The 22,433-nt window shown below is 41.2% G+C and overlaps 1 protein-coding gene across 1 annotated transcript in view; it reads right to left on the bottom strand.

Annotated features, from left to right (window-relative positions):
• The window catches only part of DNAAF9 (dynein axonemal assembly factor 9), an 87,534-nt gene that overhangs the window by 41,836 nt on the left and 23,265 nt on the right, over positions 1–22,433 (bottom strand). Inside the window, 13 exon segments of the mRNA XM_070756720.1 lie at positions 2,042–2,092; positions 3,198–3,268; positions 4,629–4,740; positions 6,219–6,264; positions 7,236–7,280; positions 9,318–9,394; positions 10,491–10,578; positions 11,434–11,470; positions 12,452–12,533; positions 13,773–13,908; positions 16,467–16,522; positions 17,897–17,995; positions 21,724–21,801. Coding sequence (XP_070612821.1) covers positions 2,042–2,092; positions 3,198–3,268; positions 4,629–4,740; positions 6,219–6,264; positions 7,236–7,280; positions 9,318–9,394; positions 10,491–10,578; positions 11,434–11,470; positions 12,452–12,533; positions 13,773–13,908; positions 16,467–16,522; positions 17,897–17,995; positions 21,724–21,801 — 978 coding nt within the window.

Genomic DNA, 22,433 nt, shown 5'->3' with positions numbered 1-22,433 from the left:
GCTTCTCTCCTTGTTTAGTTTCCACCCATTGCTTCTTGTTCTACCCTCAGGGGCTTTGGAGAATAGCTTGACTCCCTCTTCCTTAGGGCAGTCCCTCAAATATTTGAAGACTGCTATCATAGAAACATAGAAGACTGACGGCAGAAAAAGACCTCCTGGTCCATCTAGTCTGACCTTATACGCTTCCTTTATTAACAATTTGAAACACAAATTGTTTCAACTCCTACCCTCAAAACGTCGCTACAGAGCACTGCACACCAAGACAACTAGACACAAGAACAGTTTTTTCCCAAACGCCCTCACTCTGCTAAACAAATAATTCCCTCAACACTGTCAGACTTTTTACTAAGTCTGCACTTCTATTCTACTAGTTTTTCTCATCATTCCTTTCACCCATTTCTCCCATGTTGACTGTATGACTGTAACTTGTTGCTATATCCTAAGATTTTTATTAATATTGCTTCTTCATTGCTTATTTGATCCCTATGACAATCATTAAGTGTTGTACCACATGATTCTTGACAAATGTATATTTCATTTTATGTACGCTGAGAGCATGTGCACCAAGACAAATTCCTTGTGTGTCCAATCACACTTGGCCAATAAAAATTCTATTCTATTCTATTCTATATATGTTTATCCCAGGCATGTTTAAATTCAGTTACTGTGGATTTACCAACAACGTCTGCTGGAAGTTTGTCCCAAGGATCTACTACTCTTTCAGTAAAATAATATGTCTCCCACCAGTCCTTCTTTCATTAAACTAGATATACCCAGACATACACTAACTCTAACCCTGCAACCATTCATCCTATATTTTAGCCTCCAGTCCCCTAATCATCTTTGTTGCTCTTCTCTGCACTCTTTCTAGAGTCTCAACATATTTTCTATATCGTAGCGACCAAAATTGAATGCAATATTCGAAGTGTGGCCTTACCAAGGCCTTATAAAATGGTATTGAACACTTTGCGTGATCTTGATTCTATCCCTCCATTTATGCAGCCTAGAATTGCATTGGCTTGTCTGGCAGCTGCAGATTCACATTGAAATGTCGACAGTGATAGTCTTTGACATTGACCCTAATTGAGCCTGGAATTATAGTCATAAATTGTGCCAATTGTTAAGTGGATCATCACAGCGAAGGGATTCGTTTTACAACATTTCTTTGCAGAGGTCATTAAGTCAATCCAAGAGAACGTCGTGGTTATTAATTGAACTCCTTGTCAGCAATTGGGCGATTTTGTCAGAAATTGGAAATCGATACTGGTTTGCAGCAAAACCACTGTAAATTGTGCTCATGTGAACACAAGAAGGCCGCAAATGGCCATAACTGCAGGCCGGTTGGCCACACACGCAAAACACAATCATGTGGCAGCAGAGATAGAAGACAGTTGAAACTTTGAATCTGGGTTATTAGTATGGGGTTTTGGGTGTGTGTGTGGTGTGTCTGTCATAATTTCAAATGGCCACTAGTTGTAACTCAAGGACAAGTTTTCTCAACTTTAAAATACAGGGGTACCTCTACTTATGAACTTCATTCCTTCCGTGACCAGGTTCTTAAGTAGAAAAGTTTTTAAGAAGAAGCAATTTTCCCCATAGGAATCAATGTAAAATCAAATAATGTGTGGGGAAACCACAGAGAGGGGGGGGAGGCCCTGTTTCCTCCCAGGAGATTCCTAGAGAGGCCCCACGGAGGCTTCTCCCTGACTTTTCCGGCCCTGTTTCCTCCCAGGAGATTCCTAGAGAGGCCCCACGGAGGCTTCTCCCTGACTTTTCCGGCCCTTTTTCCTCCCAGGAGATTCCTAGAGAGGCCCCCCGGAGGCTTCTCCCCGCCTTTTCCAGCCCTGTTTCCTCCCAGGAGATTCCAGGGAGTTGAAGTCCACCCGTCTTCACATTGCCCCAGATTGAGAAACACTAGACTAATCTAGGAGCAAAACTAACCAGCTCACAACACTGAATGCTGGCTAGTGGTGTAGTTAGCAATCCTAAATCAAGCAGGACCAATCTAGAAGAGAAAACCACCGGGTTTTGTAAGACGAACCTTCAGGATTTGCTGCGCCCGTTCCGATAGCTTCACTTCATTTTCTTCAACCTAGAGCGGAAACCAACAACAGGTTCAATTCTGTCAGGTGGGTAACTTTGGGTCAATCACCAGGAGACAGTGAATTCTAGTTCTGCCCTACACACAAAATCAGCTGGTTGACTTTGGGCCAGTCCTTCTCCCTCAGCCCGATGAAGGAGGCAATGGCAAACCATCTGCCCAAAATCCTTCGGGTGGTGGGCGGCATATAAATTAAATTAATAAATTAAATTGATAAATTAAATTGATAAATTAAATTGATAAATTAAATTGATAAATTAAATTGATAAATTAAATTGATAAATTAAATTGATAAATTAAATTGATAAATTAAATGAATAAATTAAATGAATAAATTAAATTGATAAATTAAATGAATAAATTAAATTAAGAAATTAAATTGATAAATTAAATTAAGAAATTAAATTAAGAAATTAAATTGATAAATTAAATTGATAAATTAAATTGATAAATTAAATTAAGAAATTAAATTGATAAATTAAATTGATAAATTAAATTAAGAAATTAAATTGATAAATTAAATTAAGAAATTAAATTAATACATTAAATTAATAAATTAAGTTAATAAATTAAATTAATAAATTAAATTAATACATTAAATTAATAAATTAAATTAAGAAGTAAATAAATTCTAAAATCTCACCACGAAAACTGCAGGGGCTGCTCAAGGAATTAAGACTCAGAGGCACCAAAACCAACAAATAAAACCAACATAAATTATGTATTTTCTTTGCATAAAGCCCACTTCTAAGTCAATAAGGTCCCTATTTGGGATAATGGCGCAGTGTTTTGTAGAGCCTGAACTCTCCACCTCTGCTGCCCATAGCCCCATCGGTACTTCCTGTGGCTCGTGGCTCTTATTTGACCCCCCAGTCCCCTTGGGGGGGAAAGAACTCAAAGAAATACATTCCTAAGAGAGAATTCTTTTGATTCCAACAAAAGAACAATCTTTCCTCCTTGTTTTCCACAGACCCGGGTTAGGAAAAACAGCTTTGTAATCTGTTTTCTAGATTCATTTGCAAAGAAAGGGGGGGGGGGGCGGTGGTGTTGGAGGAAAACCTCCCAGGCTTCTTGCAGGAATAAAAGGTCTACTTACCAGCCAAGACACCGACCTGGGGATGGCTGCCGTGAGGATGAGGTAGCTGGGTTCTGTGCTAAGGCTGCCATCTGCAGTCAAGTGAAAGGAGAAAGGGGCTGAGTGGCTGGGGTGCTTTTCTGGTTTATTTTTATCTATTTATTTTGTCCAATGCAGTCTTTCGTCCCCTGTCCAATTGTCTTTCCTTTTTTTTTCACCTATCTTATATATTCTCTTCCTTTCATATATCCTGTCCTCTAAGTTCACCTTTTACCCTTATACATATTACCACATGTCTATTTTCTTCCTATGTATTTATGTATTGGACAAATGAATGAATAAATAAATAAATAAAAATAAATAAATGTAACAATCCGATAATAAAACAACAAAAAACCCTTATTATAAAACCAAACATACTTAACATTAAAGTTAAGGTTGAATTGAGTTAAGAAAGGTTGAGTTTAAGGTTTAGATTCAGTTACGGCTACAGTTAAATAAGTTTAGCTTTACGATTAAGGTTGAGTTAAGAAAGATTGAAGCTGAGGCTAAGGTTAAGTTAAGATTAGGATTAAGGCTGAGTTGAATTAAGAAATTTTAAGATTAAAGTTAAGGTTAAATTACGGTTAGCTTTGTGGTTAAGGTTGAGTTAAGAAAGGTTAAGGTTAAAGTTGAGGCTGAGGCTAAGTTAAGGTTAAGGTTAAAGATTAAGACTGAGTTGAGTTAACTAAGGTTAAGGTTCAGTTATGGCCAAGGTTAAATTGTTAGCTTTATGGTTAAGGTTGAGCTAAGAAAGGTTGAGGCTGAAACGAAAGTTAAATTAAGGTTAAGATTAAGACTGAGTTGAGTCAAATAAGTTTAAGATTAAAGTTAAGGCAAAGGGTAAATTAAGCTTAGCTTTACGATTAAGGTTGAATTAAGAAAAGGCTAAAGTTGAGGTTAAAGTTAAGCTTGAACTGAGTTAAGTAAATTTAAGTTAAGGTTATAGTAAGTTAAGAAAAATAAAAGTAAAGTAGTAAGGTAAAGTAAAATTTAAAAAAAACCCCAAAACTAAGTACAGTAATCCCTCGCTACATTGCGGTTCATCTTTTGCGGATTCGCTACTTCATGGGTTTTCAAAGGGGGCTTAAATCCACTGAAAATTTTACATCCATTAAAACTTCATAAAATTCTTCTACAGTCCTACTGTCCTCTATTAAAGAAACCGGTAGAACATCACATGTAGTTCCAGCTGGGAAACATTATATAGAAGGACTGTTTCATGCAAAGGGTGGGTTTTAAAAGTCCAAATACTCGTTAAAGACATTTAAAAATATTTTTCCTCTACTTCACGGAAATTCGTTTTTCACGGGTGGTCTTGGAACGCATCCCCTGTGAAAAACGAGGGATGACTGTAATTGCATATGTGGAAACAACACCCCCCCACCCCCATTTTCTTTCTCCTCACTGAACCTTTTTCCTTCACGAGAATCTGCGAGGTGACGAAGGACTCCGAGAAGACCACGGAGCCCAGGCAGCCTCTTCCGGCCAGCAGGTCAGGGATGTCGTACACAGCCATGGTCACCTGGAGCAAAGCAGGAGGGAAACGTTCTAATCCGGTGCACTCCTCGGCCTACGACCACCACCGAGCCCAAACGTCCTGGGAGACCGTCGCTAAAAGTGAGCTTTGCCCTTCCTTTACGACCTTCCCTTCTGGCCACAGCCATTCAGTGAGTTCTCGGGGAGGGGCGGCATACCATCAGTCCGTCCATTACCCTGGGGAGGGGAATCACTGACCCCCTCGGAGAGGGTCCGCAACTTGGGTGTCCTCCTCGATCCACAGCTCACATTAGATAACTATCTTTCAGCTGTGGCGAGGGAGGTGTTTGCCCAGGTTCGCCTGGTGCACCAGTTGCGGCCCTATTTGGACCGGGACTCACACCTCACAGTCACTCATGCCCTCATCACCTCAAGGCTCGACTACTGCACCGCTCTCTACATGGGGCGACCTTTGAAGAGTGTTCGGAAACTTCAGATCGTGCAGAACGCAGCTGCGAGAGCAATCATGGGCTTTTCCAAATATGCCCATGTTACACCAACACTCCGCAGTCTGCATTGGTTGCCAATCAGTTTCCGGTCACAATTCAAAGTGTTGTTTATGACCTATAAAGCCCTTTATGGCATCGGACCAGAATATTTCCATGGCAGCCTTCTGCTGCACAAATCCCAGCGACCAGTTAGATCAAACAGAGTTGGCCTTCTCCCGTCGGTGAAACAATGTCGTCTGGTGAGACCCATGGAAGAGCCTTCTCTGTGGCGGCCCCGGCCCTCTGGAAGCAACTCCTCCCAGAGATCAGAACTGCCCCCCCCCCTTGCCTTTCGTAAGCTTCTTAAAACCCACCTCTGTCGTCAGGCATGGGGGAATTGAGATATTCCTTCCCCCCAGGCCTATACAATTTATGCATGGTATGTTTGTCTGTATGTTTGGTTTTTAAATAAGGGTCTTTTAATTATTTTAAATATTAGATTTGTTATATATTGCCCCCACCCTCCTTGCCTTTCGCAGACTCCTAAAAACCCACCTTTGCCACCAGGCATGGGGAAATTGATTCCCCTTGGCTGTCCCATTTGATGTATGGTTTGTTTGGGTTGTATGAGTGTTTTTAATCAAGGGTTTTTAATTGCTTTGCTTTTTTAATCATTGGATTTGTATTTTCTATTCCTGTTGTGAGCCGCTCCGAGTCTTCAGAGAGGGGTGGCATACAAATCTAATTAATAATAATAATAATGATGATGATGATGATGATGGAAGGCTGAGTCAACCTTGAGCCAGTAGTGAGATTTGAACTGCTGAACGACTGCTAGCAGTTAGCCGAAGTAGTTAGCTGCAGTGCTGCACTCTAACCACTGCGCCACCCCAGCTGTCTGCTACTGTTGTAACTCAAGAATCACTGCAGTGGTTAACTTACCGACACGGCTGTTAAGTGGCTTTTTTTCCCATTGACCCTCCCTTGGTTTCCTCAAGTGTAAGCTCAATTGTGCAGCAGGCAGAAAACCACTCACCGTTTTAACCAAGTACAGGCTGTCCTTGTTCTCCACTGGAATAATTCTGTAGGGAGGAAAATGAGATTTTAGGAACGCTGGCGTTGTAGCGCGTGGCACGTCTCAAGCGTTCAACTCCGAACAGCATCATCAGTTGGGAAGAAATAAAGGAGGGGAAAAACCCCTTCAGCATTGGAAAAGTAGAATTTCCTTACAGAGAAACAGTGAGTGGTTATATCATGGCAAGAGATGCTTTAGTGAAGCAGGGGTCCCCAAACTCCTGGGGTATTGGCAGTTCTGTGTTAGCAAAAACTTCAGAAGAGAAGGATTGAGGGGTCGTGATTTCTGACACTCTCAAAATGGGTGAGCAGTGTGGTCAGGCGGTGGGGAAAGCAAGTTGGATGCTTGGCTGCATAGCTAGAGGTATCACAAGCAGGAAGAGGGAGATTATGATCCCGCTATATAGACTGTTGGTGAGACCACATTTGGAATCCTGTGTTCATTTCTGGAGACCTCACCTACAAAAAGATATTGACAATATTGAAGGGGTCCAAAGACGGGCTACAAGAAGGGTGGAAGGTCTTAAGCATAAAACGTATCAGGAAAGACTTCATGAACTCCATCTGTAGAGTCTGGAGGACAGAAGGAAAAGGGGGGACAGGATCGAAACATTTAAATATGTTAAAGGGTTAAATAAGGTCCAGGAGGGAAGTGTTTTTAATAGGAAAGTGAACACAAGAACAAGGGGACACAATCTGAAGTTAGTTGGGGGAAAGATCAAAAGCAACATGAGAAAATATTATTTGACTGAAAGAGTAGTAGATGCTTGGAACAAACTTCCAGCAGATGTCGTAGATAAATCCACAGTCACTGAATTTAAACATGCCTGGGATAAACATAGATCCATCCTAAGATAAAATACAGAAAACAGTATAAGGGCAGACTAGATGGACCATGAGGTCTTTTTCTGCCGTCAGTCTTCTATGTTTCTATGTTTCTATTCCTTCAATCAACCTCAAAGCAAAAGGTGCCACTTACCTCCCCTGGTTGTTCACAGCTTGAATCCAGAAATCGATCTTGGGGCTGCAACGAAAGAGAATTCATTTATTCACTTTTTTTTTAAAAAAGAAGAAGATAAATGAAACCACTCAAGTTAACCAGATCCTCCGGTTGCACTACAGAACAATCTGACGAACATACAGGCAGCCCTCGACTTGGAACAATCCGTTATACAACAATAGCTTGAACGAAAATGGTTTTTTAAATGAGGGTTTTTTATCATTGTTGTTTTATCATTGTTGTTAGCCGCCCCGAGTCTACGGAGAGGGGCGGCATACAAATCCAATAAATTATTATTATTATTATTATTATTATTATTATTATTATTATTATTATTATTATTATTATTATATTTTTTAATATTAGATTTGTTTACATTGTCACACTGTTTTATTATTGTTGTGAGCTGCCCCAAGTCTTCGGAGAGGAGCGGCATACAAATCTAATAAATTATTATTATTATTATTATTATTATTATTATTATTATTATTATTATTATTATTATTATTATTACAGGGGTGTCAAACTCAAGGCCAGATGTGGCCCAGGAGGTGCTTAGATCTGAGCCCGCAGGGCCTGCCCTTAAAACCAGCGATGGACCCGGCAAGGGTGGTGCCTTTGCCAGCAAAACGGAGCCCGGGAGTGCCATGCGCGGCCTTTCCTGAGCTCCGTTTTTTTTGCTGGCGGGGGGTTGCAGGAGGCTCTCGCGGGTCAAACCGGAAGCCGGGAGGGCTGTGTGTGACCAGACTGAGTTCTGTTTTCCCTGGCGGAGGGCTGCAAGAGGCCATCGTGACTCGAAATGGAGTCTCAATGAGTGACATCAAGCTGCCCACCCCCCACCCCCGAGGCAGGAGTGGATCCCCTGCATGCGCGCATGTGCATCCCAGCATGTTTTTGCTTCTGTGCATAGGCAGGAAGAAAAAGGTGAGATTTGGGCTAAATATTTTTGCTTCCGCGCATGCGGAAACGTCAGGATAAAATCTAATAATCATAACAGTGACAAACGCAACCCACAGGCCATCCCTTCAATCAACTTCAAAGCAAAAGGTGTGCGCCCCTTCACAAGATTTTGCTTCCTGTGCATGTGCAGGGCAAAAAGACGCTGGGACGCGCGCACACGCAGGAGAACAAAAGCTGAGTGCCCAGCGCAACTTTCGCTACCAATGCGCCATCCTCATCCGTACCGGTACCGATCCAATACTGCCCCAAAGTCAAACACAAGCCTGATACGGCCCCCAATGAAATGGAGTTATGTACTATTCATGTGTGGTTTTTTCCCTGTCCTTTTAATGTATAAATTTAATAAATAAATTTATTTATTTATTTGTTTGTTTGTTTATTTATTTATTTATTTATCTATCTATCTATCTATTTGTTTGTTTGTTTGTTTATTTATTAAATTTGTATGCCGCCCCTCTCCGTATATGCCCGTGTTACACCAACACTCCGCCGTCTGCACTGGTTGCCAATCAATTGCCGGTCACAATTCAAAGTGTTGGTTATGACCTATAAAGCCCTTCATGGCACTGGACCAGATTATCTCAGGGACCGCCTTCTGCCGCACGAATCCCAGCGGCCAGTTAGGTCCCACAGAGTGGGCCTTCTCCGGGTCCCGTCAACTAAACAATGTCGGTTGTCGGGCCCCTGGGGAAGAGCCTTCTCTGTGGTGGCCCCGACTCTCTGGAACCAGCTCCCCCCCAGAGATTAGAATAGCCCCCACCCTTCTTGCCTTTCATAAACTCCTCAAAACCCACCTTTGTCGTCAGGCATGGGGGAACTGAGATATTTCCCCCGGGGCCTATATAATTTATGTATGTTATGTTTGTATGTATGTCTGCTTAATAAGGGTTTTTTAAAAATATTGTAAATTGTAAATTATTAGATTTGTCATGAACTGTTTTATTGTGTTGTGAGCCGTCCCGAGTCTACGGAGAGGGGCGGCATACAAATCTAATAAATAAATAAAATAAATAAATAAATATTAAAAAAAAGAAAAGAAATGGAGTTTGATACCTCTGGCTTAGAACAACGAAGGAGAGAGAGACAGAGACAGAGACTTACCGTAGTGGAGTTTTAAAGCACGACAGTTGAAAGGCCTCAAGCGTATTGAAAAACACTTTTTCCGCTACTTCTTTCGCCTGTCAAGAGAAAAGATGGAGGGGAGAAAGTCAAATCCGATCAACGCTATTCTAAAAGGAAAAAAAAACCTTAAAGTATAAATACAGGTCATCCTTGACTTACCACCATTCATTTAGCAACCGTTCAAAGTTACCACATCGCTGAGAAAAGGGAGGTTCGTCTGACGCTTTTTCCACACTCACAAAACCGTCGAAGCATCGTGTGTTCTAAAGTCGGACCGTGGGCAACTGACTCGCAGTCGCACTGTCGCTTGGGATTGTGGGATTTCCCCCCCCCCCCTGGTGACCTTCTGACAAGCAAAGTCAGTGGGGAAGCCTGATTCGCTTAATGACCGTGCGACTGACTTAAGAACTGCGGGGGTTCACTTAACCACTGTGGCGAGAAAGATTGCGAAACGGGTGCAAAACTCACTGGGTGACTGTCTTGGGTTAGCGATGGAAATTTGGGGCTCGGTAGTGGTCATACGTCGGGGACAAACTGTACACACCAAGGAGAGAATAGGCCGCAGTGAGGGCAAACCCTTTTTTCCCTCGGGTGGTACCTGCAGGCCACACCCATAATTCAATGCCCCCCATGGGCCTCAACTGCCTGCGTGAATTGTTTTGTGTTGTGAGCCGCCCCAAGTCTACGGAGAGGGGCGGCATACAAATCTAATAAATAATAATAATAATAATAATAATAATAATAATAATAATAATAATACATGTATTCATTTTGTATGGGACAAAATAAATAAATAAATAAAAATTAAAAAAATAAATAAAAGGTTGTATAATTCGACATACGACCACATGGAAGCGAATCAGGGTCTGATTTTATCATCTTTTTTTGGCTGTCATTCAGTGAATCGTGCAGTTGTTCTGTGAATCGATGCTTGCCAGAAGGACGCAAAAGGGGGTCACGTGACCCTGGACACTGCGACGGTCATAAGTAAGAGCCAATTGCCAAGCATGTGACTTTTGAAATCTCAGGACCACGGAAACGCTGAAATGGTCGTAAGTGTGAAAAACGATCATCGCAGTCACCTTTTCAGGGCTGTGTCGTAGCTTCACCCTGTCGCTAAGTGAACGGTTGTTAGGCTGAGGAGGGAAGTACCTTTGTAACGTGCGATGTTTTGGAGAAGGTGTCTATAGCAGCCAGCACAGCCTCCACCACAGCAAAATAGATCTGAGACAAGAGTTTACTTAAAAAGAAAAAAAGAAAGGCCATGGAATTATGAAGATCCACTTTTTAAAATTCACACAATCCAAAATCCCTCGACAGAGTCACACAATGATAAGTGTTGTTGTTTTTTTAAAGAAAAGTCCCTGAAGAAAGAACAAATAAGGGTTGTCGTTTATGGTTTTCAAGACTAGAAGCCTTTCTTTCCCCATTCCTTTCTTCTCCTTTCCTTTTTGTTTTCAATTCTTTTCCTTTTCCCCTTCCCCCTTCCCTTTCTTTTCCTTCCCTTCCCTTTCTTTCCCATTCCTTTCCTTTTTCCTTTCTTTTCCTTTTCCTTCCCTCTCCTCCTTTCCTTCCCCCCCCATTCCTTTCTTTTCCATTCCTTTCCTTTTTCCTTCCTTTCCCTTTCCCTTTCTTTTCCTTCCCTCTCCTCCTTTCCTATCTCTTTCATTTTCTTTTCTTTCTTTTTCCTTCTATTTCCTTTCCTTTCCCTTCCTATCCCATCCCTTCCCCCTATTTCTATCTTCTTTCTTATTCACTATTCTTTATCTTCTTCATTTATTTTCTAACATTTGTCATTCTTTGATAGTGTAAAAAATTCTTCAATCAAAACTATATTAAAAAAAGGACCCTGAACACAAGGTGAAATCTTGGTAACTAGGTGCAATTAAGGTAAAAAAAGAAAGCCAAGAAGCTGACAGAAGTCAACAAGCTATAAAGTAGAACCCTGATTTTAGCTGTAAGTCGCCTAAAGTGGGAAATTTAAAAAGCTGCAATTGTGTAGAGTGTACAACCACAGCTGACATGCATGGTGATTTCTTCTGCTCAGCTGAGAAAATGACCATGGAATCATAAAAAGATATTTTGAAAAACTTACACATCTTCTGTTTTCTTTTCCGAGCCATCGCCATGACCTTTTTACACAAATACACAAAGAGAGAAACTATTTAGTTCTCACTCTCTCTCTAATGTGGCAAAGATACATCCTCCACCCTTCCATTATAATATTGTTTTTATCATTGTTGTGAGCTGCCCCGAGTCTTCGGAGAGGGGCGGCATACAAATCTAATAAATTATTATTATTATTATTATTATTATTATTATTATTATTATTTATTAGATTTGTATGCCGCCCCTCTCCGTAGACTCAGGGCGGCTCACAACACAATAAAACAATTCATAACAAATCTAATAATTTAAAATTTAAAGTATTTAAAAAACCCCATTATTAAGCAGACATACATACAAACATACCATGCATAAATTGTATAGGCCCGGGGGAGATGTCTCAGTTCCCCCATGCCTGACGACAAAGGTGGGTTTTAAGGAGTTTACGAAAGGCAAGGAGGGTAGGGGCAGTTCTAATCTCTGGGGGGAGCTGGTTCCAGAGAGTCGGGGCCGCCACAGAGAAGGCTCTTCCCCATGGGCCCGCCAACTGACATTGTTTAGTTGACGGGACCCGGAGAAGGCCCATGGTATGTTGTGTTCATTTTTTAAAAAAAATTATGGGTTTTTAGCTTTCTAATTATTGAATTTGTATTATATATTGTTTTCAGTTGCTGTTGTGAGCCGCCCCGAGTCTGCGGAGAGGGGCGGCATACAAATTTAATAAATAAATAAATAAATAAATAAACATCAATGTTGGGCTCAATTGAGGTTTTAAGTCAAGGACTACCTTTTAGCATTTTGAATTTAGGATATATTGCATTGAGCTTCAGGAACAGCTTTATTAGGGGCTTCCAAAAAAGTCAAGAGGGATTTGCTGTCATTTCTCCTGGGTTGCGTTTTGTCTGATAAGTGCTGTGACAGGGTGGGCATTTTTTAAGGACTACCTAGTACGGCGATCCTCTGAAACCAGGGCAGGGGAGAAATCCTGGATCGGTGGCTGCACTTACCGAGGAAAGGAACGTGTGTGGTACCGAAGAAATAGGTCCTGGAACAAGCCAGGGGTCCCTTGGGAGAAACACACTGGACCACCTGTGGTTGGTAAACACAAAATGGGCCGGTCAGTTAGGGCCTCCACATCCATCCATCCATCATCTCGCTAATCTATCCATCCATTTATCTATCATCCATCTAATCTATTATCCATCTATCATCCTGTCTAATGTCTTGTCTTGTCATCTGTCTATCTATCTATCTATCTATCTATCTATCTATCTATCTATCTATCTATCTATCTATCTATCTATCTATCTATTCTCCATCTGTTCTGCCGGGCTCTCTGGTAGAAGCCTCCTGAAAATTCAAGGGTACAAATTTCAGACACACACACGTTTGAAAATTCAAAACAATGTCCTTTATCACAAAATTCAAAAGAAACAAAGCACCCATTTTCTATTGCAAAGAGCACTCTTCCCCCAAACAACCTTATAGGCTGTACAATTTCCCTTAATCAGTCCTTAAATACTTAGTTAGTAGCTGTGAAGAAACGTCACAGCCCTCCTTCTTCCCAGAAAGTGAAACAAACACACACTTTATTCTGCTTTAGTGTCAAAGGCGTGAAAAATCCACAAACAAAGTTCAGACATAGCGAGGCACGATCCTGAAGAACTGCGATCAGATAATCTTCCACAACGGCCAAACTAGCACACTAATTGCTGGAGCCCCACCCAAACACGGGTGGCCTCTCTTATCTCCTGTAATATGTCCTCAATTGGTCTCTTCGATGCATAAATCTGTGCCTGCATGGGTCTAACACTTTGTCATCCGAATTGACCAAAGATAATGGAGATTGGCTTCCTAGGTTGTGTGCCAAGCCCCCCCTCTTCCAAGTCACCCCCACCTTCTTCTTTGTCCAAGGAAACTGCACTCCCTGACTCTGCCGGCAACAAAACAGGCCTAGGACATGTTGACGTTTCCCCTGCATCCACCTCCACATTCCCTGGGGCAGGAGCTGGGCCAGAGCCAACCATAACATCTACCTACCTACCTACCTACCTACCTACCTACCTACCCACCCACCCACCCACCCACCTATCTATTTTCCACATGTATTATTTTTACAAAGAACACAAGGTGGCAAAATCTTCCTGCTCCTATTTCCCCCATCCCAGAATGATTCCAGTTCCGGGAGTTCACTCGAGCTTGGCAGCTTGAAGATGAGTGAACTTCAACTCCCAGAATTCCCCAGGCAGCCAGGTGCAATGCCTTGACTACAGCGGCTTCTACCAGCTGCTTCTGAAAATTTCACGCCGGGGGGGGGGGGGGGCTTACCATGTGTTTGGCGACGCTGCCAGCCAGGCCTGTGTTGCGAAGCAGGTGCCCTTCCGAGGGGAAGCTGAAATTGCCCGAATTCAGGTTTTCCCTGGACGAGTGGGTGCCAAAGAGCGCAAACGGCTGCCTGCTGGGGCTGAGCACACATACACAAAGAGCAAATGACACACTTCCCTTCTGTTGGAAGTTTGGTTGTGGTCGCTGCTTTCAAAGTAATAAGAAACAGTTTCATGTTTCAAAATGGGCAAAGAAAAAGAGATTTAAAAGAGCCATACAAGCAGCAGGAGGAAATTGGGAGGAGTTGGACGACCCCTTTTTCCTAATGGCAATTCTTTTTATTATTCAAAGTCCCAAATTTTCTTGGGTTGCTGCTTATTTCAACAGGAGCACAGAGGGGGTGGATCGATAGACAACTGAACTGTTTGTCTGCTGATCGGGGGGGGGGGGATATGGTCTATACATCCATGAACAGCATCTGCAAGCCTTGGAAAAAGATGTAGTGGCTTTAATGATATTAAAAGACATGTCTGCTTTAATAATCAGCCTTGGAAAAAGATGTAGTGGCTTTAATGATCTTAAAAGACATGGCTGCTTTAATAACCAGTCTAGAAAAAGATGCAGTGCCTTTAATTGTCTTAAAAGACATGTCTGCTTTAATGATCAGCCTTGGGAAAAGATGCAGCAGCTTTAACGATCTCAAAAGATGTGTCTACTTTAATGATCAGCCTTGGGAAAAGATGCAGTGTCTTTAATTATCTCAAAAGACGTGGCTGCTTTAATAATCAGCCTTGGAAAAATATGCAGCGTCTTTAATTATCTTAAAAGACATGTCTGCTTTAATGATCAGCCTTGGAAAAAGATGTAGTGGCTTTAATGATCTTAAAAGACATGGCTGCTTTAATGACCAGTCTAGAAAAAGATGCAGTGTCTTTAATTGTCTTAAAAGACATGTCTGCTTTAATGATCAGCCTTGGGAAAAGAGGCAGCAGCTTTAACGATCTCAAAAGATGTGTCTACTTTAATGATCAGCCTTGGTAAAAGATACAGTGTCTTTAATTATTTCAAAAGACATGGCTGCTTTAATAATCAGCCTTGGAAAAAGATGTAGTGGCTTTAATGATCTTAAAAGACATGGCTGCTTTAATGACCAGTCTAGAAAAAGATGCAGTGTCTTTAATTGTCTTAAAAGACATGTCTGCTTTAATGATCAGCCTTGGGGAAAGATGCAGTGTCTTTAATTATCTCAAAAGACGTGGCTGCTTTAATAATCAGCCTTGGGAAAATATGCAGCGTCTTTAATTATCTTAAAAGACATGTCTGCTTTAATGATCAGCCTTGGAAAAAGATGTAGTGGCTTTAATGATATTAAAAGACATGTCTGCTTTAATGATCAGCCTTGGAAAAAGATGTAGTGGCTTTAATGATCTTAAAAGACATGTCTGCTTTAATGGTCAGCTTTGGAAAAAGATGTAGTGGCTTTAATGATCTTAAAAGACATGTCTGCTTTAATGATCAGCTTTGAAAAAAGATGTAGTGGCTTTAATGATCTTAAAAGACATGTCTGCTTTAATGATCAGCCTTGGAAAAAGATGTAGTGGCTTTAATGATCTTAAAAGATGTGACTGCTTTAATAATCAGCCCTGAACAAGATGCAGCTGCTTTAATGAGCTTAAAAGATGTGACTGCTTTAATAATCAGCCTTGGAAAAAGATGCAGTGTCTTTAATAATCTTAAAAGACATGTCTATTTTAATGACCAGTCTTGAACAAGATGCAGCAGCTTTAATGAGCTTAAAAGACGTGGCTTCTTTAATGATCAGCTTTGGGAAAAGATGCAGCGGCTTTAATGATCTTAAAAGATGTGGCTGCTTTAATAATTAGCCAAACCAAACTTTGCTGGCTGCACTACAGGTAGTCCTCATCTTACGGCCACAAAAGGTCACGAAAAGGGATCACATGACCTCAGGACACAGCAATGGTCTTAAGTATGAACCAGTGGCCCAGCATCTGAATTTTGATCATGTGACCATAGGGATACGGCAACAACCGTGTGAAAAACAGTCCTAAGGGTTTTTCACCCCCAGTCCTGTCGTAACTATGACCAGTCACTAAACAAATCGTTGTAAGTGGAGGACTACCCATATTATTTGGAGCAGCAGGAAACAAACACAAACATTTTTAACAATATCCAGAGGTTTTTCTGAGGGAACAGAAATTCTGATTTAAGCACAGAAAAACTCACCCCAGGTTTAATTACCCCAAGTCTCCCCATTTAAAAGGATTGGCTAATAAGCGAAACAAATACCCTTGTTTGTGTTAGCGGCCCCCTAAAAAGCTGCAACAAGACAAAATAGCAAGCAATCTCCCGTCCTGCTATACATCAATTTCCAAGGCTGCAATTCTGAAACGTTGCCCAGTAGGAAGGCAGAAGTTATCCTTGAGGAGGCACGATGTGTGTTTGGAAGAGTCACCATAAATCTTACATTTTAGAAGTATTTTTCCTTTGGCTATTTGATGGAGGAAGAAGGAGGAGATTTTCGAAGGCTCAAGGTGCAAACAAATCCTGGGAATTTATTGTTGTTGTTATTATTATTGTGTTAATGTTATTGTTGTTGTTGTTATACAAAACTAAAAACTATATTTGGGTGTTGATATGACCCCTGCACACCAAGGAGGTTATGGAAAGAAGCAATACCTGTTATCTGTTATATGGCTTGAAATCAACCCGTGGCTGAAGTAACTTCGGAATGGCTACAGAGAGGGAAACAAAGATTATCAATAAAATAAACAGGGAGATGAAACAATCTCTGTGCTGCCATTAAAAACATCTCTTTTTCTATGTATTTCTTTCTTCACTAATAGTAAAATCTACGATATTTTTATATAAATGTACAAATATATGAAGAAATGTATTGGAAAAGGTAATAGAAATGGATTAAGATCTGTTAAACTAGAACAAAATATGTGAGAAATATTTTTTTTTTACTCCTTATATTTTTTTTCTTTTTTCTTTTCTTTTTGGAAAATAATAAAGATACTATTAAAAAAAAACATCTTGCCAAAGATAGATGAATACAGTGCGGCTCTATAAACTGTTACGGATTACGGATTTACAGGTAGTCCTCAAGATACGACAGTTCATTTAGTGACCGTTTGGAGTTACATCACTTTAAATAGTGACCCATCTCCTCTCACTTATTGACTGTATGACAGTAATTTGTTGCTTGTATCCTTACGATCTGTGTTAGTATTGATTGTTTCCTGATTGCTTATTTGATCCCTATGACAATCATTAAGTGTTGCACTTCATGATTCTTGAGAAATGTGTATTTTCTTTTATGTACACTGAGAGCATCTGCACCAAAGACAAATTCCTTCTGTCCAATCACACTTGGCCAATAAAGAATTCTATTCTATTCTATTCTATTCTGATATTCTCTGTGGCGGCCACCCTAAAGCTCATAGGTGAGAAAGTGAGGACAAATAAAGGGAAATATTTCTTCACCCAGAGGGTCCTTGGTTGATGGAATTCCCTTCCAGAAGAGGTAGTGACAGCTGCCAGCCTTAATAGCTTCAAGGCAGGATTAGACAGATTCATGGACGCCAAGTGTATCTGTGGATGTAAAAGTGCCACCTCCATGTTGGTTGAGGCAGGCAGGGTTCCCTTGGGTCCCATTTGTTGGGGGTCAAGGGAAAGGGAGGGTTTTGCCTTCGCTTTCTGCTCAAGATCCCCATGGACAATTGGTGGGCCAATGTGGGACACAGAATGCTGGACTCGATGGGCTTGGGCCGATTCCGCAGGGCTCTTCTTAGGTTCTTATGTTAGTTAACGGGATTGCTAAGCGAATCTGACTTCCTTATAAACTTTGCTCTTCAGGGATTGCAAAATAAAAGGATCATATGATCTCGGAACACGGCGAACGTCACAAAGACGAATCATTTGCCATCTGATCACATGACCACGTGGATGCGTTTGTAAGTGCAGAAAACAGTCCCAAGTCACTTAAAAAACTACTGCTGTAAGTTTGAAACGGTCACTAAATGAATGGCTCGTAGGTCAAGGACTGCCCACAATCAGATACGTAAAATTTAAGTTTTCCTATCCTTCTGAAATCCGATCCGTACCTCTCCCGTCTGAGATTCTGAGAGTTCCAGCATGAAAGGAATCTCCGTGTCAAAATTGGCAAAGAGGTTGGTCCATTGGTGCTCGAAAGTCATCAAATCCTGGAAGAGACAGAAAAAATGGCTTTAACTCAACACTATGAAAGCCCCCAATGGCTCAAAAGATTTGATTTTTTTTTGCATTTTTTTAAAAAAATTCTCCACAATTCCATTTGCATATCAATACACACATACCTAAGGTTCAGGAGGGAAGTGTTTTTAATAGGAAAGTGAACCCAAGAACAAGGGGACACAATCTGAAGTTAGTTGGGGGAAAGATCAAAAGCAACATGAGAAAATATTATTTTACTGAAAGAGTAGTAGATCCTTGGAACAAACTTCCAGCAGACGTGGTAGATAAATCCACAGTAACTGAATTTAAACCTGCCTGGGATAAACATAGATCCATCCTAAGATAAAATACAGAAAATAGTATAAGGGCAGACTAGATGGACCATGAGGTCTTTTTCTGCCGTCAGACTTCTATGTTTCTATGTTTCTACCTTAAGATATATCAATAACGTACGTACTTATACATTTTAATTCAATCAATCAATCAGTCAAAAGTACTTGCAGGCTACTTCTGTGGATCACCGGCTGCCAGCAGTTTGGCAGATCGAATCTCAATAGGCTCAAGGTTGACTCAGCCTTCCGTCCTTCCGAGATGGGTAAAATGAGGACCCAGATTGTTGGGGGCAAGAAGCTGACTCTGGAAACAGCTTAGACAGATTCCTTGTGTGTCCAATCACACTTGGCCAATAAAGTATTCTATTCTATTCTATTCTATTCTATTCTACTCTATTCTACTCTATTTATTTTATTTATTTATTTATTCGATTTTTATGCCGCCCTTCTCCTTAGACTCAGGGCGGCTTATAACATGTTAACAATAGCACTTTTTAACAGAGCCAGCCTATATTGCTCCCACAATCCGGGTCCTCATTTGACCCACCTCGGAAGGATGTAACGCTCAATTGTTATTTACTGATCTATTGAGATAGTAATAATGATTTTAACTTATGAAATATGTTTTAAATGGAAAATCTGAATATTTATCATATGGAAGTTTGATTTAAGCAATTGTTTTGAAAGAATATATGAAATCCCAATTACTAAGAAAATTATAATGATATTGTAATGAAGATTAAGATAACAGGTTTTAAGATTAAGATAACATTCCTAAAGATATTTTAAGAGGTTTTTGGAATTAAAAATAATAATAATTCTCTATTCTAGAGAGGGCTATAAAAGCACTATGAAGCAGTATATAAGTCTAAATTCTAAATGCTAAATATTTTCAACTCCTCTTCCTCAATCTGTTTTTCTTCTTTCCGTTACACTCTTCTTCCTCTATCTCCATCTCTTCCTTCTTTGCTCCTTCGCTCCCCCTTCTACTTCACTCACTCCTTCTCCTCTCCCTTCACCTTTCTACTTTCTCTTTCCCTTTCCCTAAGTGCTTCCTATCCTATTTCATCTCATATTTAACAGACTGAGTGTACCATATTGTTTGGAGTATAAGACGCACCTTAGTTTTTGGGGAAAAGAATCTGCTTACCAGGTATTTATCTGGCTAACATCCTTAGTCTAGTCAGCTTAAGAACCTAAGAACCTAAGAAGAGCCCTGCTGAATCAGGCCAAAGCCCATTGAGTCCAGCATTCTGTGTCCCACAGTGGCCCACCAATTGTCCATGGGGATCTTGAGCAGAAAGAGAAGGCAAGACCCTCCCTTTCCCTTGACCAACTCAAAGTCACTCATGACAAAGGTGGGATTAGAACTCACCATCTCATGGCAATTGGCCCAAAGTCACCCATCCAGCTTTCTTACCTGAGGTGGGACTAGAACTCAGAGCGTCCTGGCCATTGGCCCAAAGTCACCCATTCAGCTTTCATATCTAAAGCACACTGGAACTCACTGTCTCCTAGTTTCTAACCTGATCACTTAACTACTAGAAGGTCACTTAACCATTAGAAGATCACTTAACTCTTAACCACTAGAGGATCAAACTGAGGTTGCCCTTCCCAACTGAAAACAATCCCTCTGGATCCCTCTAGATTTGATTTCAGTTGAGGAAGAAGTGGTTTGTCTTCGGTTTGAGAAAAGGACACCTGCCCGTAAGACACGTCCCCATTCTTGTCTGCACAATTGGTCACTTCATACGCCATTTGCCCTCCCTCTTTTTGGAAAGGTTCTGCTAACAGGCCCGGATGCACTGAAGGATGCTTCAGAGCAGAAATATCTATTTTTAAAATTACCAACTGAAAGAAAACAGCTGTCTGAAGAATTCACGCAACGGCCACTAGATGTCAGCAGAGGCCCAGTTTTCAACTCTTCCTATGTTCTCGAAGAAAACCCAATATTAAAAGCTAGAACGAACCGTCTTTTGGAATCCAAATAAAAGCCCACGTAATCCCATATAGCAAACCCAAAACCAAAAATGAAAGAAGCCACAACACGGCATGTAATGGAGATCTGAGCACGGTCCACAGACGGAACTCGAAAAGGAGGGTTTTTTCAGCCCCAACGAGGTGCTAACAATCTTCCCGGATTGCAGGACTTTTTCATTCCTACTCTGAAGAAGTTTTTTTCAAGCCCTAGGTCTTTGCAGGCTTGTTTTCATTGCTACTCCCTCCGAAGATTATTTTTTAAGCCTTTAACCAGGGGATAAAATAAGGTGCTTAAGCTGAACAGACTAAGTGTTGTGGTTAGCTCTGGCCCAGCTCCTGCCCCAAGGACTGTGGATGTGGGGGAGACATCCACATGCTGCAGGCCTGTTTTGCCCCCCCCCTCGGTGGAATCTGCTGATGAAGGCTCCTCAGACCAAGAAGACATGAGTGACAGGGAGGAGGAGAGTGGGGCAGACAGCTCAGAAGGAGATCAATTCTCTAGCTCCTCCTTGGATTCAGAACAAGAGTTAATGATACAGCCACGCATGCAGAGAGCGATGCTTAGGCAGCAACAACTGAGAGATTATTATCAAAGAAAATGAGGCCACCTGTGGTTGGGTGGGGCTGTGGTCATTAGTGAGGCTGCTATAAAGAGCAGCCTGTGGGTTTGGCCATTGTGGAGGATTATCTGATCGTTGTGTTTCGTGACTGCTTTACTGACTTTGACCTTTTGTGTGCTGATTTCCCCCCGCTTTGAAACTAAACCAGAGCCAAGTGTGTTTCACTTTGTGAAAGAAGAAGGACTGTGAATGGCCTCACAGCTGCAAGCTAAGTATCACAGAACTGATAAGGGACTTGTACCAATTACCAGTTTGTTTGGAGATGAGTGCTCGTTGCTATACCAAAAGAGGGCTTGGTTTAAGTGAATTTTCCTTATAAAGAACATTGTTTTGAATTTTCAAACGTGTGTGTGTGTGAAATTTGTACCTGTGAATTTTTGGGAGGAGTCTACCAGAGAGCCCGACAGAACACTAAGGAGGCTAGTCAGATGAATACCTGGTAGGCAAATTTCTCTCCTATTCTCCTCCCCCCAAACTAGGGTTTGTCTTATATACTCCGAAAAATACGGTATCTGCTCCTACCTAGGATAGAACTCATAGCCTCCTGACTATGAGGCGAGAGCTCCACCTCTGGGCCAAACATTCTCAAATGCATCTGGACACGAACTTACGAACGACTCGCTCTCCGTGTTTCCCAAACAGGGACCATCTTGGAAGCCGTTTTAAAACGAGGAACCATCTTTCTGCAGCATTTCCAACTCGTCAGTCTATGGAACCGCTCACCGGATCATTTTTGGTTTGGTTTGGTTTTTAAATGACCCGCCCCCCAAAAAAGATGATTCTTACCTCATCAAGTAATCTCTCCAAAGAAATGGGATCCACTTTACTGTAGGCTTTCCAGAGATCCAGACTGACATCCATCAACTGCCAAGAGAAAAATCGAATCGGGCAGTCTAGGCAGGGCTGATAATAATTGATTAGATTTGTATGCCGCCCCTCTCCGAAGACGCGGGGCGGCTCACAACAACATAAAGAGTGTACAAATCCAATTTTGTTGGCCTTCTCCGGGTCCCGTCGACTAAACAATGTCATTTAGCGGGCCCCAGGGGAACAGCCTTCTCTGTGGCGGCCCCGGCCCTCTGGAACCAACTCCCCCCGGAGATCAGAACTGCCCCCACCCTCCCTGTCTTTCGTAAACTACTCAAGACTCATTTATACCGCCAGGCATGGGGGAGTTGAGATAGCTCTTCTCCCTAGGCCATTACAAGTTATGCATGGTATGTCTGTGTGTATGTTTGGTTTTATAATAGGGGTTTTTGGTTGTTTTTATTATTGGATTGTACATGTTGTGTTTTATTATTGTTGTTAGCCGCCCCGAGTCTACAGAGAGGGGCGGCATACAAATCCAATAAATAATAATAATAATAATAATAATAATAATAATAATAATAATTATTATTATTATATTAATTATTTTTTAAAAAATACAATTTAAAACCCTTAAAATAAAATAATCACACAATCCAATCAAACCATACACCAACCTTGACAATTGG

This window comes from Erythrolamprus reginae, chromosome 7, assembly GCF_031021105.1.
Source record: "Erythrolamprus reginae isolate rEryReg1 chromosome 7, rEryReg1.hap1, whole genome shotgun sequence".
NCBI classification, from domain to species: domain Eukaryota; kingdom Metazoa; phylum Chordata; class Lepidosauria; order Squamata; family Dipsadidae; genus Erythrolamprus; species Erythrolamprus reginae.
The sequence above is the reverse complement of the archived record's forward strand: the minus strand, read 5'-3'. Positions and strand labels throughout refer to the sequence as shown.